This window comes from Parasteatoda tepidariorum, chromosome 9 (genome assembly GCF_982258835.1).
Source record: "Parasteatoda tepidariorum strain Cologne lab strain chromosome 9, Ptep-v5.0, whole genome shotgun sequence".
Taxonomy (NCBI): Eukaryota; Metazoa; Arthropoda; class Arachnida; order Araneae; family Theridiidae; genus Parasteatoda; species Parasteatoda tepidariorum.
Genome location: NC_141763.1, coordinates 8,692,781 through 8,711,076, shown reverse-complemented (window position 1 = coordinate 8,711,076; position 18,296 = coordinate 8,692,781). Strand labels below are relative to the sequence as shown.

The window sequence follows — 18,296 nt, the reverse complement described above, 5'->3', positions numbered from 1 at the left end:
CTAGGTTTGAGTCATTACATATCTTACTACAAAAGGATAAATAACTCAACTAAAAATTCAACCTAAATATTCTTGAGTATGAAATAGTTTATCAGATCAGAAGTCTTTTTCTAAGGTGACCACATCTGTTCTAAGTTGATCTTAATGATCAAATACAATAAATTTGTTAGTGAGCCGTGAAATGTTTGTCCTCCAAGTATTCAACTTACACAAATTTCAGTGTACTTATAACATATTTTATTCAACTAAAGTCAAGAAAAGTTATTGACAAAAATCGGTTTTCTCTTAAATATTTTGAAACACAAGATTTCTTAAAAACTTCAATGTAACTTTCAAAATTGCATTGGAATTTTTAGCAAATGTAGGGAATCCATTTTGTCATTTGAATCCATGAAGTCTATGTATGTTGACCAGTTGTGAGACAACAATTTGATTGTTCAATTAGACAAGTGATCAACTAATGAAAAAGTAATTTAATTGTCTTATGTCAGCTTGGTGCGTAATAATTAAGACCAACTTAGACCGGTTATAAATATACTGAGGTAGTCCCTCTACATTCATTTTTCGTCTATCTATATACAGGGTGCATAGTGTTTTTAAAAAGTGCTTATTTTAGATTTACGTTTTTTAAAGGCCCTTAAAGGTGCTTTTTTTATTCAGGGTTTGTAAAAAGTGCTTAATTTTCTATCTTTTAAAGTAGATTTTTTCTTTGCCGTATCAATTGTCGTTTCTAAATTACAAAAAATGCATGATTTTCACAATTTTCTTTGTAATATTTATCAGAAACTATTTATTTTATCATGATTATGTAAAGTTTTTGAATTTCATTGATTTTATTATATAAATTTATTATGATTTTATGTTTATAAACTTTAAACGATAGAAAAAAATAATTTTTATTATTGCACAGATCCAATTTATGATTTTTTTTTGTTTTTGGAAAGTGATTCAAAGTATTTTTTGAGTTCTTAAAAAGTACTTAAAAGGTGCTTATTTTTTGTTGAAAAATCTGGCTACACACCCTGATATACCAATAGTATTTTTTATTGTCTTAAAGAGACCATAAATATCAATCAGTCCAGCTCCTGATCTGAAATGATATTGTTTCTCCTTCAGCTACCAGGGAATTTCAATTTGGAGAGAGCTGGTGAAAAATATCCCGTTTGTTACGGTGAGAGCATGAATACGGTTCTCGTTCAAGAAATGGAGAGATTTAATAAGCAAGTTCTTTCTTCATCTCTCATTTTTGATTTACTGCACAAATATGCAAAGTACTAGTACACGCTATAGTCACTCTGCACATTATTACACTTCACTCACTGAGAACCGCTGTTGCTTTGCAATTGTTTTTGTTTCTTAAAAAAAAGGACTTATATGAACTCTTGGGTGTGCAAATAAATTTCCGCCGTTCGTCATAAAATAGAACTACCAGAAGGTTATGTAGAAATTGACTGGTGTTAAACATCTTATTGTAAGTTTGTTCATCTGGTAACAACATGACCTTAAAGTATTAGTGATTCTGTATTAGAATTACGTAATTGTTTTCGTGCAAAAATATCAAGTTTCGGGCCAAATAAGCTTCATTTGCGGGAGCTTTTGATTTACTTCTTTCATTTAAAGAAAACTGCAGCCGAGGCGCATCGATTGCTTGGAGAAGCGTATGGCAAGGTTGCTGTAAGGGAGAGAAGTTGTCATAAGTGATTTCAGAAGTTTAAAAACGATGAGTTTGACGTGGAAGACTAAGTGGAGGGTCAAAATTGTACGAAGGCAAGGAATTGGAAGAATTATTGGAAGCAGACTAATCTTAAACGCAAAAAGTGGTTTCTCTTACATTACAAGTAACTCACCAAGCAATTTCAGCAAGCGTCGTTTAAAATGATCCATAAACAAGGAAGTTGGGTTTCATATGAACTGAAGCCAAGAGACCTTGAATGTCGATTTTGCATGAAAATTGATTTTGCTATGCAGAAACACTTCAATGGGAAGTCCTACCCCTCCCGCCGTATTCGCCAGACCTTGCCCCTTCAGGTTATCACCTATTCCAGTCGATGGCACATGGTCTGTTGCCCCAGAAATTTATATCATTTGAAGAAACCAAGGAATGGGTCGATTTGTGGATATCCTAAAAAGATGAAGAGTTCGTACAATGTGGTATCCGAATGCTCCCAGAATGATGGAGAATACTTTCAATAAAAGATAATGTACGGTTTTTTACAATAAACTGCTAATTTTTGATAGAAAACGATGGAAATTTGATTGTTCACCCAATAAAAATTATTTATATAAAAAATACCAAAATTATTTCATTATGTCAACAAAAAAAAAATTTGGTTCATCAGATTAAGTTTTCAATTCAATTAGGTTAGAATTTAAATGTAGTATTTTGCTGGGTTATTATTGCAACTTTATCCTCAAATGACATAGTTTTTTAAATTCTCATTCAACCTTTGGTTGCTAATATTTGTCTCCCAAGAAATTATTTAGCAACTGTGTGAAAAGTTAACTCTTAATATTGCTATCGACTTTTAAATAGTTGTTTGCATAATTATGAGCTTAGTTTTACATTAAATTAGACTTCATTTACATTGTAATTACTATTTCATTAAGTCAAAAAACGTTTGGTTCAACATATTAAGTTTTCAATTCTATTAGGTTAGAATTTAAACCAAGTATTTTGCTGGGTTATTATTGCAATTTTATCGCCAAATTACATGTTTTTAAAATTCTCATTCAACCTTTGCTTGTTAATAGTTCAACAGTGGTCATTCAACTTTTGGTTATCACGCAAGAAATTTTTTAGCAATTGTGTGAAAAGTTATTCTTAATATTGCTATAGAATTTTAAATAGTTGTTTTGTAATTATGAACACAGTTTTACATTAAATTAGTTTTAAAAGTAAATATATAACTTATTTTAAAAGAAAATACCATAACTTTCTTACAGTTTAATAATTGCAACAAAATATTTTTATCTCAAAATGTTGCTTAATGTAATGTTGTATAATTTCACAAGTAAAATATATCTCTTTATAAGGGTTCTTATGTATTTTTTTAAGAAAATTTGAAACTGAACATCTATTTTTTTTCATGCTCTACAGATTTGTGACTCCTTTCAAAATAAAAAATTTTCCTTTATCTAATATGTTTATTATCATACACAAAACTTGTTTTTATTTTTAAAAACGTCTTTAGAGAACAGGCTAAGATTTGTGCATGATGCAAATCAATCAATGTTAATAATTAATAAAGATGTTCATTCATTCAATCAACAGTATTGTTGAAACTTCGTCAGAGAAAATAAATTTTAATTAATAGCACTATTTGCTTTTCAACTTGTGCACTACCTCACAGTTTTCTAAGTGATTATGTTATTTTATTAAATAGGTTCAATCATTAACTCAACTAATGTGAATTATTGTTCAATTTCAGGCTGCTTACAGTTATCCGTACATCTCTGTTACAATTACGAAAAGCCTTAAAAGGCATGATCGTGATGTCTTCAGAACTGGAAGCTTTAACAGGAAGTCTTTTGATTGGACGACTCCCAGTCATGTGGGCTTCTTCGTCTTACCCATCACTGAAACCCCTGGGAAGCTACATCAATGATTTCTTGCAGAGATTGCAGTTTTTACAAGTATGAAAACCTTTGGTAAAAATTTATAATTGGGTGTCCCTATTTGGCGGTAATTTTTATCACCAAGATTAGCACCAAAAAGTAATTTTTGTTACATTTTTTTATAAATCTTTTTAAAACAGCTAAGACACATTAAAACATTTGATATCAATGTTAATTTATCAAACAATATTGTACACACAATATTGTTTGATAAATAACACAATGCAGGATTCAACAAAATGTGTTCCCAAGCCAAGGGGCACACATTTCTACTCTGTAACACAATCCTTTACTTGTTATACTTCTTTGTTTAACTATGAGGATTCTTTATGCTTTATTTATTATTTTTATTTATTTTTTTCGAATAAATTTTATCAATTTATTTAACACGAAACTGGCCAAATGACCGTTTAAGAACTTTTGCATCGAAAATGCGCTTTTCATCTTATCGTTTTTGCACATTTGTGACTTTTATACAGTTAATATTCTTTTTTTTTTTTTTGGTCAGAATAGTACTTGTCTTATACCTATTTCTACCATAACCGGTCATATGACCGGGAGAACAGTTAATTGTCTTATAAGGTTATCGGATCAGAAATGATGATGTAATGCGTGTTCAACGCATTGTATTTGATTAGTTGCACGTTTCTGCAAAGACTGTTGCGTAGTGAGTTTAATCAAAATAATTGTGAATTCAATTTTCAAGAAAGTACCTAAAATTTTATGTTAGCATTTTTGTGTAAGAAAAAGTGACAAAAACTAATTACTTTGAGTAAGTAGCTAGTATTTAATTTTGATAGCTTTACTTCATTTCTAACTAGCTGTTACTTTTTACCCAGAAAAATGTCGAAACAATCAAGACAGCACAAGTTCTTGGAAGAAATAATATTAATTATAAGAATTATAATTCTTATATATTCTTAATATTATGAGAATAATTATAAGAATTATAGAAATAATGATAATTAGAAGAAATATGCTTGTGGAAAAGGTACAATGGAAACACCCTATAATGTCAAAAATGCGTTGAGCAAAAACTCTTATTCTTTGTGTTTGTAATACATAAGAATTGGCAATATACAATTTTGTTTAATTACAATAAAGTTTTTTTAAGTTTATTTCCTTCTTAAAAAATTTATTTCCTTCCTAAAGTTTATTTCCTTCCTAACATCCATATTTCATACATTCCATCAAGAAACATAAAGTACGGTCATTTGACCGGCTATGGTAGAATTAGGTATATATTAAGTGTTGGAATGTTTAGTGTTAAATGTTCCAAGGAATTAAGTAATTCAGAAAAAGATTTTATCTAGACTGTATTGCTAAGGATGGCAAATAAAATCATACATCACCAAAACTAGTTATATTCATTAATGTATTCCAGAAAACAAGGTTTATCATTAAAAAATTTCAAAATAATTTTATTTTGGTAGTATTAAGTTATTATTTACGGTTGCTTGTTGTTTGAACTTTCAAAACTAAAAATCCATGTTAAATTAGGTAGTTATGAAAGGAGTATTAACATGCCATTAAACAAAAATGATTTTAACATTGAGGTCACACACTGCATTGAGGGTGTTTTAAGTAGTATTTAAAAAAATAAAAATACTTTTTATTAGACGTTGTTGATTTACAGTATTTATTATAAAGAAAGAATCAATGTTCAATTGCTAAAACATTTGATCTATTATTTGCAAGGGTCATAAAAGAAGTAAATTTTTAAATGCAATATACTTACATTTTTGAAAAAAAGCTACTAAAATTTCTGCAAACAGTAACATAAAATTGAATATTTTTCAGGCACTATTATAAAAGCGATTAGCATTACTCAGTTGACTGTTATAAAAATTTTTATAATCTATACTTCAAAAAAGTACAAAAATCTCACATATGTACCCTGTACCTGTTCTCTAGGTACAAATCACCTTACTTCAGGTGCACTATAACTAAATACTCCCTGATACTATAGTTACATGCTAAACCATGGGAAAAAGGGGCTCAGGGCACCAAATATGCTGGACGCTCAACTGTTTTAAAAAATTTCAGTTACCAAAATAAGTCTTTGTTTCTGTCTCGACTTTTATTACTCCATATACCAGTGTTCGAAGGCCGGGATAGCCTGGTTGGCAGGGCACTGGGCCCATGTCCAAGAGTCGGTGGGTTCGATACCCGCCAACCGAAGACTTCCCGTGTAGTAAATGGTGACTGATGCACATTAAATCTGTGGAGTCGCAAAGTCCTGCATGTTCCCATAGCAAATCAATATTTCTGGGGGCACTGATCCAGGAGTTTCCTTGTTTTCTGGATTGGTTCAAAATTACAAGGCTAGGGAGTTGGTTATTATTAGTCGTAAACCCAAAATTGGGTCGTCTGTTCAACGACGGATAAAATAAAATATCCATATACTATCAAATATTTATTCAAATATAAACAAGGAATTTCATCTGGTAGATTGTTTATTTCAAACTAAAAAGTGAAGTAAGTCATTTTTTGTCTGTGGGCTGTAAAATGGGATAAATACTAACAGACACCTATAGTTTATAATAAAGAATATCCTGCTTATCATACTTCTGCCTTGACCCTACATCAACGCTCTTGTGTCCAACTCCTAAAGGAATATGATAACTTTTGTTTACATGTACTTAGAAGATTGTCTTTCTTAGAAGAAAGAAACCACCTTTGTGAGATGACTTTTAACTTTCTTAATAGATAGTTTAATACAGGGATGGGCCAACTGTGGCCCGACGGAAGATTTTATCTGGCCCGCGGATAGAATTTTAACTTTCCGATCTCTGGCGAATATAAACAATATACATCCATTTTCTTGTCTTGTTTAAAGCGATTTTTGTTCTTTCTTTTTTTGACTGAGTACTGATGACCTTTTTACTTTCTCTATACTTGTTTTACAAAACATAAATTGATGGAAATAGCTTCAAATGGTAAAATGCTGAAAGCTGAAGCTCTTTCTAGAATAGCTGTAGATTGGCTCCAACGAGTGTTTGTCTTTCATATGGAGCAGACATATGGAATCTAATATAGTTGAATTGTACTTCACGTGTGGCAGACTGCGCATTTCAAGCTCCGATGAGCGGATTTTTCTGTCGAAGCGAGTTCTAACATTATTTATTCCATATGGAAACATTGCACATATAACCTCATTGTAAATAATGGTAAAATTATTAAATGTATAAAACAGCTAGTACTTGTTTGAGTTATTTGTAAAATTTTTCAACTCAAAAATAGCTACTAAAAAACGCTAAGTTGATTCAGGGTGCCATGCGTTCAATGATAAATGGACTTGGAAACATTTTTTTTACAGTTGTGAAAGATGAACCAGTATGTCTTATCTGCAATAAAGCTGTAGCAGTTTTTTAAGAACATGAAATCGCAATTTCATTCTTCTCACTAAATATTTAAATTAAAACTTGTATATCGTTTTTTTATTTATTATTTTTATTTTAGAAGTTTTTACTCGGCCCACCAAACTTATTTTTCTCGATTTTTTCTCCTCGACCAAAAAAGTTTACCCATCCCCCTGGTTTAATAGATAGCTTATTATTGTTTTTATTGACAACATTTGTTCTGTCAAATGGTTTATTTGTTACTTTAGTATAATTGTTATTGTTTCTCTTCTTTTCTTTAAGAACTGGTATGACAATGGAAAGCCACCTGTGTTTTGGATATCTGGCTTTTATTTCACTCAGGCTTTTCTGACAGGTGCCATGCAGAACTACGCAAGGAAATACAAAATACCCATTGACCAACTGGCTTTTGAATATGTGGTAAGAGTATAGATAAATATATATGTATTTTATAGGAATTTAAAGGAATTCATGAATTTCATTTATGAATTTAAAGCATAAGACTTAGTCAATAATTCAATTGAACCGCACCATCCAATATTATTTTACTCATAGTGTTTTCAGTGTAAAGTGATCTTCATGGTGCATAGCGTTTTTAAAAAGTGCTTATTTTTGATTTTTAAAAGCCCTGAAATGTGCTTTTCTCATTGCCTGTTTTTAAAAAGTGCTTAATTTTCCCTTTTCGAAAATGAGATTTTTTTTCTTTACCCAGTCGCTTTTCGCCGCGTTGTTCTATTCAACGTTTTCACGATTCTTTCAACCACATTCTATTTCAGCGTACCGTCGGTCCACAGCGTATGTAAGCGCCAATCATTTTACAGGTTTGATTAAATACTTGGGAGTCTGCTTGTGCGTCTACTGAGCTGGGTTCTGTGAGATTCTAGCACTCTCATGTGCAACTCTGCTGCACTTTGCAAGATATTCTCAATTTCAGGCTTCATTTTCCGCCGTCTGATATTCTTTGCTTGAGTTCTTTGTCAGAAACTAGTTATTTTATCATGATCATGTAAAGTCTTTGAAAATTATTTTGCATCTTGTTAATGCATGTAGTGCTCAAGAAATAGTTGAAAGGTGCTTATTTTTTGTTGATAGATTTGGATACGCACCCTTTCATAGTGTTTTCAGTATAAAACATTCTTCCAATCTGAGTTTCAATGAAACAAACAACAAGTGAATTTGGAAGATTGCGCACGCTTGCTATGATGCTGCCCAAAAAATAACAAACGGTACTTTTTTACGCAAATATAACCAAGTCAGGGATAACATTCAAAACATGGGTAACCTCACATTTTTTTTTATGATGTGATATTAATTTTGTTGAATTTATTTTAGGCTCATAGCCTATTAGAATTTATAAATTACAGAAAACTCTTATGAATGGTAAAACTATGCAGAAATTTAAACACAAATCACAATAATAAAACTTCTTAGAATATTAAACCTGTTCACCCATCACCTCGTAAACATAACATAAGCGGAAGTTTTCTAATTTTCTTGTATTAGGAAGCTTGTTATTGTTTACTTTCAGTCAGCCATCTATATAGTGCGGCTTTCAGGAGAACTCGTCCAGACATCCGTCTCGCGTCGTGGCAGGTACTATGGTTACGAGAAAAGGACACTTCGAATAGGGGTGTGGGGTGAATAGTTTTGTCTTAATCTTTGCATAGGTTGTCGTGAGTAAACCAATCGACACCTACTTTTCTCAATTTCACCCCCATTAGAAATGTGTTCTCGCATGTTGCCAAAGTAGCAGGCAGCTGTAGACTTTTAGTCTAGAGAAGTTCTCCTCAAAGCTGCACTATATGATTAACATTAAAATTCTATAATTCGTAGATAATTTATTTTGTGTAGGTCTTGAGAGCTGAGGCCTCAGATACTGCACCTGATGATGGTGTTTACATCATTGGTTTATTCTTAGATGGTGCAAAGTGGGATATAAAAAGGTAAATACTCACTATAGTATTGTTTCTGTCAGCAATTAAAAGTACCATTACTTTCATTCATGAATATCTATGTACAGTCCGCAAAAAAAAAGAGAAAAAAAACGAGGAAAAAAAAAACGAATCACACTCTGATCATTAGAACGAATCAAATTCGTTCTAATGATCAGATTTTCACGAACTAAGTGTTAATCTTAATCGTTACTGGGGGTGACCTCAAATATGCTAATTAATTAGTGCTAACTATTAATTAAGTTACGAAATCACTATAAATACTCTTTGTAGTGACTTATAAAACATCAGCACTATTTTAGATAATCTATGTTGAAGTCGCAAGAAACAAAAAAAAGGCAATCAATAATTTGTATACTTTTTTCACACAAAAAATAGTATGCTTAGTAAATAATCAGTTGTTTTGCATTAAATAATTTTAAACAGCAGAATGTTTTTCATTTCTTAACAAGGTTTTATTCTTAGCTAGCAGACAATAATTCTTTTTAAAAAAACTTGACTATAATTTAAAAAGAACTTTACATTAAGGAAAGCCTAAATTAAAGTACTGAAAAAATTTATTAGTATATTAATGAAGAAATAATAAACGTAAAAGGGTAAAGAATAAGATTTTTAAAAATGTTAAAATTTAATTAAATAGTTGGTAAAATAGTTTGCGAAACACTTCCGGAAATTTCTTTTAAGATTAAGACGATATAGGGTAAACCAACCAGTGAAGGAACATTTCATAGATATTTTTTAAAAATAAGATTTTAAACGTTTGAATTTAGATTGATTGGTAACAGTAGCTTACTACCTAACAATAGGAAGTCATCTAACAATGCATTGAGTTACCTGGTTTTAGAGTCTTCTCTGGAAAAAGTTTTGAATTTGTTAGTATCTGTTCAACGCCTTGTTTCTTTGACAAAATTATAAGGTCAGTGTTTGTAGTTATCCGTTTAAAGTACAATTAATTGCATATAATAATGCCTTTTTTTTCTCATTGTGAAAAAAAGAATTCAAAATATGGTTATGGAAGTTACATTTTATTTATTTTAAGCATCATAACATAAGCGAGTACTGAGATTAGACGGTGTTTATTAACTGGGTTACGAAACGATGAAAAACCAATGAAGTGTGTGTTCCTTTACTGGGATTTTTTCAAGTTAATGAAAATAAAAGAAAAAATTTTAATTTTCTTGTACCTTTTGTCATATTATACATCAAAATTATGTTAAAAATACAAAAAACAACTTCTAACCAGTGAATGAACAGTATGTGTGAAATATGATTTTACATGGATAATTAGTAGTTCTACAACATAGAGGACTCCTAAATTTCAGTTAAATGTTGTATGAATAGTTCCTGTAACAATTTCATTTCAAAATGCAAATTTAATTGCTAAATTTATTTAAAGAATTATAATAATAATTTATTTATTATTTATCTTTATAAATGTGGTGATTAGTTATTACATCGCATCTTAGACACCTTAATAAACTATGTTTACTGACTAAATATAATAATAAAAGCTTGAATGGAAAATTTCTTTGCAGGTTTTTGTGCCAATAATTAGCTAAATTATTATCTTATTGCGGTCTTTAATGTCCTGACGGGAAATGGTGGGAAAAATCCATTTAAAAACAATCATCCAGGTGAAAAATGAGTGAAGTTTTTTTTAATGCGACATCCACCAATAACTCAGTGCAATGCGAAGATTAATATTCGAAATATAATATTCGAAGAGATAATATTCGAAATACTGGTTTTAAGAACCTTCGAATAATCTTTAGGAGGGAAGTAGCCCTGGCATTCTTTTAGAAAGTGATTGCATTTACAATAACAAGAATTGAATACTGATCTTAACTGGGAAAAATCTTTGGCCCTAAAAATTATAAGGATTTATATTCTAAAGTACCTAGGAAAGAAAAAGTGCCTCCATTGGTAGTTTTTCCTTACTGAAAAATTCTTTGAGATATTACAGAATCAGTCCCTGCTATATATTTCTTGGAAAAAGCGATTCACGAAATGGAACGATGACCGCAGCAACATTTACAAATAATTTACAAATATACCTATGGCTAACTAAAAATGCTATCAAATTCCCTATTTTGCTTGTTCTGGATAGGTATGAATCTCATATCAATTTGAAACTGAGCAAGTTTTGTTCATCAAAACTAATTTTCTGGTTTAGTTTTCCACCTAATTCATGGAAATATCGCGTTAGATCTTGAAAGAATTGTAAAGCAATGTGTCGAGAAAATTTTACATCCATTTTTAAATAAGATTTTGAGGCATCAACTGATGAAGTTAAAATGCTTTTATGAAATGCGATATTTTCCCATTCGATGTAGAAAACGTTGACTTTAACAAATGCATGCGAAACAGACACCAAGAGTTAATGAGCAAGACAGCTTATCAACAAAACGCATGCTTCAAGAATAACGATGCACTATTTCATCAGAAACTTGAGAGGGAAATCTCACAAGTTATGTTGCAAATTTTTAAAGGAACATTGACAGAAAAGTTTAATCTCCCAAATATCCAATAGCCTGTGCTTTTCTCAATATTGAAGAATTTATTTCAAAAAGAACATTTGGTTAATCAAATTTTGGCACTGAAGCTGATATAACTAACATTGATAATGAAAGTATCTTGAAAACTGATTTTGAAATAAGTCCTCTTGAGGCATTGTTAGTTGCAAAAACAATTGGTCCCATAAGTAAATGGTAAGTACTGCTGAAGACCCACTAGATATAAGTCTAGAACTACTAAGTACTACGAACTACTTCTAAGTTATTTTAATCCAGCCTTTGATCCCGCAGTGGACTGATCGTAAAGACATCCAGACGTGCCAACTCTCCCGCATTTTGCGGGAGTCTCCCGAATTTTGAGTTATTCTCCCGCCCTCCGGAATTGATTTGAAAAACTCCCGAATTTTACTGCGATCGACGGCTAAACTCAAAATTACCTTATTTTTCCGCGAAAGTAAGTTTTTCTTTCAGCTTGAATTCCATCCCCTCTTATCAAACTACCATCTGCCTGAAGCGTAGCTGAACATGCTTTATTTTCCCCCCTCATCAACGTTACCTCTTAACACTCCTATTTCACCCGCCCCCTTACACTGGGGGCGGGTGAAATCTTCCTCTTCTTTCGTGTGGAGTTGAATGCAATGACGTCACATGTCGTTATCGAGTGACGTCCGTTCAGGAGTGGGGAAACTCGTACTCTCGATAGTTGGAATTGATATTGTATCTTGCTGTTTTTATAGTTTTTAATGCGTATTTTTCCACGGTTGGCAACAAGCTCGTAAACTAGCAACGTGATATCAATTATTCGTTTAGTCTTCATATATTTAAAAAAAAAATTTTTTTTTTTCAAGGATGTCTTAAGTCGAAACGGAAGTATGGATCAATTTCAACAAATCATGTACCAATGACTTAAGCAAGACTTAATAGCGGAGAGCTAAGTCTGCAACTCTTTTTTTTATGCATACAGTAGAGAACCATTTATCTGGTATCCAGATAATCCGGAAAAAAAATTTGCTCGGTTCTCCCGCCATTTTGAACTAAAACGATATGAAAAAAAAAGCGGAAACTGGACTAATCCTTGAAGTTGAGTAGAGGAAAATGTAAGGAAGGGAAGAATTTTTTTCCCCGTTTACCCAGAGAAACGTCATTTCTTCCGCGACCTTGAAGATTTTAGATCTTTATTCTCTTTTAGGTCGTTAAACTCAAAGGAGTGGCATGATGATTTCGTTTGCTGTTTGATTTATGAGGGGGTGGGGAAAATGCATTGCACATGCATATCAGTGAACAGAAGATGAAAGAGAAAAATATATTTATCTATTTGACATCGATTAATGAAAATAAAATGTTTTTCTTTTGAAGTGCGGTATCATTCGCAAGTTTTTCTTGATGTGGAATCACACCTACTTTAATTAAAAATCGCGTTTTTATAAAAATAAAAAAAAGGAGAATTGTTTATTAATTTAAGCATACAATTATTTTATGAAGCAGATTGCAGTTTCGTTTTTCTGATTCCACTTTCTTTTTTTTCTTTTTCATGATAAATTTTGCACTCAATAAAATTATTTGTATTACCAAATTTTTTCATTAGTTTTTTTTTTTTAAAGTCCGTTGATCTTGCCTTGTTCTAGGTTTTAATATTTATGCTAGTGCCGTTTTTTAACTATCGTTTCGGTTCGATAATTTTCAAGTGTTTTTATTTAGATTAATAGGTTTTCCTTTTATTTTCGCCCCCCCATGAAATATATTGCGTTATTTAATCATTGATTTTGTTTATTAGTTGATTTAGAAATCGTAATTATTTTTTAAACTTGTTTTTCTTGTCTAAACTTGCAAATTTTTTTATTCTTTTAAATTTTATTTTACTACAATTTTTTTCCTTTTTAGATTTAGGAGTGCTTTTCTTTTTTCTCTTACTTTAAAATGTGTTTAAATTTTTTCCTTGTAATTTGGGTTTGATAAAACATCGATTAACGACACTTTTTTGTCGATCCAGGAAACCGGGAAATTAAGACATCCGGGATAGCGATGGTCCCGAGCATCCCGGATAATTGGTTCTTTATTGTACAGACATTAGTATTTTTATACATTAGTATTGAATTGGTTTTTTAAAATAAAATAGTTATTCAATTTGTTTATTTTTTAGAAGTTTTTGTGCATTTTTATTACAGTGTCAAGGGTTTTTGAATAATGTTTTATTAAGGAAATGGTATTTATTTAAAGAGTATCTACCTAATATAGTTTTGTGTTGCTAAATCTGTGAAAAATTATTTTATTTCCATTTAATATTTTTAAACAATTATTGCTCTATTAGTGTGTAAAATTTCTTGCATTCTTATATTTAATAAATTTTTACTTAAAATTCCTTAGAAGTGCTAAATGTTGCATACCATGCACCTTTTTTTACCCCTCCTGAAATCTCCTGAATTCTTGTTAGGGAAACTCCTGAATGTTAATTTTGCTAGGTTGGCACGTCTGGACATCAGACAATCCCAGTAGAACATGGCTGCGGTCAGTAAGCGGGTGGGTGACCACTTTGATCATCCTGCGTAGGGACCAATGGTGCGTAAAGTGCTCGACTTCATGCCTAGGTTGTCGGGCTACCAAAGCAGGGGAGCCATTCCCTATGCAGAGAATCAAAATTGCGATAGCATTTCTTCAGATCATCCTCTGGGATGTTTCTAAGACTGTTGCCAATAACCCATTGTGCAGCTGTAGTGCGACATAAATAAAGTACCTACGTAATTGATCCAGCCTTTGCTCTAAGTAACCTTAATAATGATTAGTCATAGTTTTGAATGTTTTTTGTTAAATTTTTAACCCCTAAATGTACAAAGAGCTTAACATTCTGACAACTTCACAACCAATGACATGATGTGTGTTGCTACAACCCAAAAAAAATATAGTGGTAACGAATATTTCTTAAGGCTGTTGAAAATTTTGATAATTTTAATTTTCTCTTTACTTTTAGGTCAGTTGTATCATCGAAATATTTTTCCTTTAATTTACAAATATAGATAGAATTAAATAGGAATAAGTAAAATCTATTTGTTTCTCTAATATTTTTCTACCACTTTTTAAATTTTCCCAGATGTGGCCACTCTGTTAGTGGTCAGCTTTCTATATACATGGAACCGATATTATATAGAAGAGAAGCTATCACCCACTTATCTGAAACTGGGTAAGTTTCAAGCCTCGCCCCAAAAATCAAAACCCAGGTAGCTACATCATGTCAGTTGACCCTGCCCTCATGGCTGATTCTTTAAGTGCTGTTTGTACAATCGGTGATATACAAATAAAAAAAAGGTGTATAAAATTTGTGTATGTAAATTAGTTAGGCATACAAACTTTTGTAAGTGTTCTTTCTGCTTGGGTCAATAACGAAAACTTTTATTTTAGTTACTTTTTATTAAATAATTTTAAAAATTTTTCTCCCATATGAAATTTGAATTAATTAAATTTAATTAATGAATTGATATTTGAAAACACTGTATTAACATCAAGTGTCATCCACTACGAGTTCAAAAAATAGATTTTAACTTGAGTGGAAGAATTAAAAGTATTTTATTAACAATTGAAAATTTGAACAAGATATAGTGAACTAATAGTAGGAATTGAATTAATAGATATTCAATATATAACACTGATTATAATTGCAAAGCCTATCAAAAATAGTTGATATATTTTAAACTTTTTTTTTCTGTGTTAACATGTCCATTTTTTTAAATATTTTATCACAAGTTAATTTTATCTTCTGAATGAATACTTTAGATAATTATTTTCCAAGTAATCAATAACAGTTTAAACACTGTTTACTTTTCCTACAGAAATCTATTAGCTGAACAAGATCCTAAAGTTCTCTCATATTCTATGCCTATTATTTGGCTTCTACCAGACATGAAAGCAAACATAGTGGAAGGGCAACGCTACAAGTGAGAACTTTTTTTGTAAAAAATGCACACATAATCACACATGCCTAAATTCCAAGATTTTTGTTGTTTACAAAATATAAATTAGAATAGAATGCCCATATATTTTCAAATTCAAATAAAGTGAAATCGCGTATTTACAAACCTTGTTATTGTAAAAATGGCTACGTAACTAATAACGTTTTTTCTAATTTCCAAACTAATTTACATTTAAACAATGCGTTAAAAGTGTTGGTATTACAAAATTAATAAATTTTTAAACGAAGATGAAAGCAAACTGTATAATTGTTCATTCTATGTCCATGATATGAACGTTGATTCAAACGTTCTATCTTCGGAAAAATTATATTTTCATGTATAAAATAAAGTACATAGAAATAATCAGGCAGTTTCAAAATTAAAAACAAGAATAAGAACTAACTACGCAGGAAACATCAGCACTTTCATTTACTTTTGTTTCAAATTTATACAGTCTTAAACAAATTAGAGTTATGAAATGCGAACAATTTTACATTAAACAAGACTATATTCAAAAATTCATGCTATAGTTTGTCTACAGTAAGAACTCCCCCAGCCACGAAGTCTGAGGCCATCTGCTGCTATGGAAACAAGAATAGCACATTTCAGGGAGGGTAGCTTCTCTTATCTTTAGGTCTAACACAATAGACCGAAGAAAAAGGTTCCCTTTCTCTCGCTGAACCGAGCCAAAACCTGTTCTAAACAGTGACCCCACACCCAGACTTGAAATAGTTGCACCTCGTTACCATAGTCACCTCCACAGGTCTAGATGAATGGTTAGGGGAGTTCTTACTTTAGACAAACTATAAAACATTTTTGCCTATGCCGTCACTCCAAAGAGAAGTTAGTTGTCTCATTGTGTTAAGAAAAAAATGTATCTTGGCACATTTTTTATTAAGTTTTTGTATTCTGTTGATATCACGTGACAAATTTTTGAAGCCAATGTAAAATTAATAATAGAATTAAAAAATATGATTTAACTGTCGTAATTTTTATTTTTTGGTGATTGTTGAAATTCAGAATATTAGTTTAACCCTTTGTTAAGCAAAAAAAAATTTAATCAGAATTTTAGTTTAGTAGAGCTATAGAAATTTTGGTCAGTGGCTGCACCTCTATAGTGTAACGATTTTTTTTATTATTTCCAATGGCAAACTCTTATAACATGATGCGTAGCCTTTTTAAAAAGTGCTTATTTTCGATTTTCGTTATTTAAAAAAGCTTTTAAAGGGGCTTTTTTCTTTTTGAAAATGAGATTTTTTTTCCGTAAAAATCCTTCGATTTTCGCCACGTATTATGCAAAAGCGTGCTTTTCACATTGTTCTATTCAACGTTTTAACAATTCATTTCGGCGTACCGTCGGTCCATAGCATATGAAAGCGACAATCATTTTACATGTTTGATGAAATACTTGCGAGTCTATATGTGCGTCTACTGAGCTGGGTTTAGTGAGATTATTGCCTTATTAATCAAGAAAAGAGTTCTTTGTCAGAAACCTGTTATTTTATTATGATCGTGTGAAGTCTTCGAAAATTATTTTGCATTTTGTTAATGTATATAGTGCTTAAAAAGTACTTAAAAGGTGCTTTTTTTTGTTGTTGAAAGATTTGGATACGCACCCTGTATAAGGTTAACAAAAAACAGGAATAAAAAAGAACATAAGAGAAAAAAGTCAATGTCCCATCGGCAGATGTTGAGAGCTCCAGTATCACATGACCTCGGAGCCCCCACTTGAAGCCGTGTATGGTTCCTGTCCATGATTTCGTTTCTACCACAAAGTGGGCAATTAGAACCCGCTAAAATGGCAATTTGGTGAAGTTGGTTCGTCAGGCAGTCACGGCCTACCGCGAGTCTAGCATGCCGAAAAGATCTTTCAGCTGTCTAGGATGTTACCGGAGTGCACCACGAGGAGGTAGATCATCAGTTTTCAAGATATTGTTTGATTAAAAACCATGCCATTTAATAGGTAGGGGTAATTGTGAGTCCAACTCAAAAATCCTGAAAATTTCTTGAGTAAAATCATTAATGACGCATTTCAAAAAATTAATATCTTTATAAATTTAAATCATTGATATTCTCAAAACATGAAATTCTAAATAAATTATATGCAGCATAATTTAAATGAATAATTCTTTATATGTTTACTTTTATCTCTAATCACTTTTATTATTTTACCAGAAAAAATATTAACGAATGAAAATGTCAAGTATAAATTCTAGTTCTAATATTTTTAATAAAATATACAAGAATTTTTATACATAAATGGGATGATGATTTCTTGAAATTTCTGGACCTTTGATTTCCAGAACACGGTTTGCGAAAAATCCGGATTTTTTCCGGAGCACAATTGTCTCTGAATAGGTAAAAACCTTTGTTATTACAATTCTGGTATTTTATATAATTTTTAAAAATAATTTGGATGGCTTCTGAAATTGTTAATATCTATTTAAAAGCTGTTTCTCAGATACTTTGAAATTTTTTATCATGTAATTCAATTTCTATAAATGTGTTGTTTTTTAAGGTCTCCACTATATAAGACAAGTGAAAGAAGGGGCACTTTGTCAACTACAGGTCACTCTACAAATTATGTTCTACATTTTCTCCTCCCTACAGACAAACCACCAGAACATTGGATAAAAAGAGGAACTGCACTACTCTGCCAACTGGACAACTGAAACCCCTCCTTTTTTTTAAACCATCCGTGTGTAAATTAGTATTTATTCATGTAAAAGAAAATAAATGTGATGTGAGTATATAATAAGACTTATTTGCATTGAGTATTGATTTTCTACTAAATTATAGTAAATTTTCCTATTATCAAAAGTATTTTATTGTCTGGTTCTAGTGCAAAACTTTGTCACAATATCCTCAAGGTACCCCTATGGCAGAACTTATTCGAGCTTCCTGCGGTAATCC

General features: G+C 31.2%; 1 protein-coding gene across 3 annotated transcripts in view; it reads left to right on the top strand.

The window, feature by feature from the left end:
• The window catches only part of LOC107454707 (dynein axonemal heavy chain 7), a 164,674-nt gene extending 146,531 nt beyond the window's left edge, over positions 1-18,143 (top strand). Inside the window, exons 70-75 of one of the 3 annotated variants that reach the window (XM_087150828.1) lie at positions 1,117-1,220; positions 3,429-3,633; positions 7,260-7,397; positions 8,829-8,920; positions 15,264-15,368; positions 17,902-18,143. In XM_087150828.1, coding sequence (XP_087006954.1) covers positions 1,117-1,220; positions 3,429-3,633; positions 7,260-7,397; positions 8,829-8,920; positions 15,264-15,368; positions 17,902-18,055 — 798 coding nt within the window. In that variant the 3' untranslated portion in view covers positions 18,056-18,143. The remainder of the gene's footprint in view (positions 1-1,116; positions 1,221-3,428; positions 3,634-7,259; positions 7,398-8,828; positions 8,921-15,263; positions 15,369-17,901) is intronic. The other 2 variants (XR_015429023.1, XR_015429024.1) reach the window with 2 other exon arrangements.
• Positions 18,144-18,296: the final 153 nt, after the last annotated feature.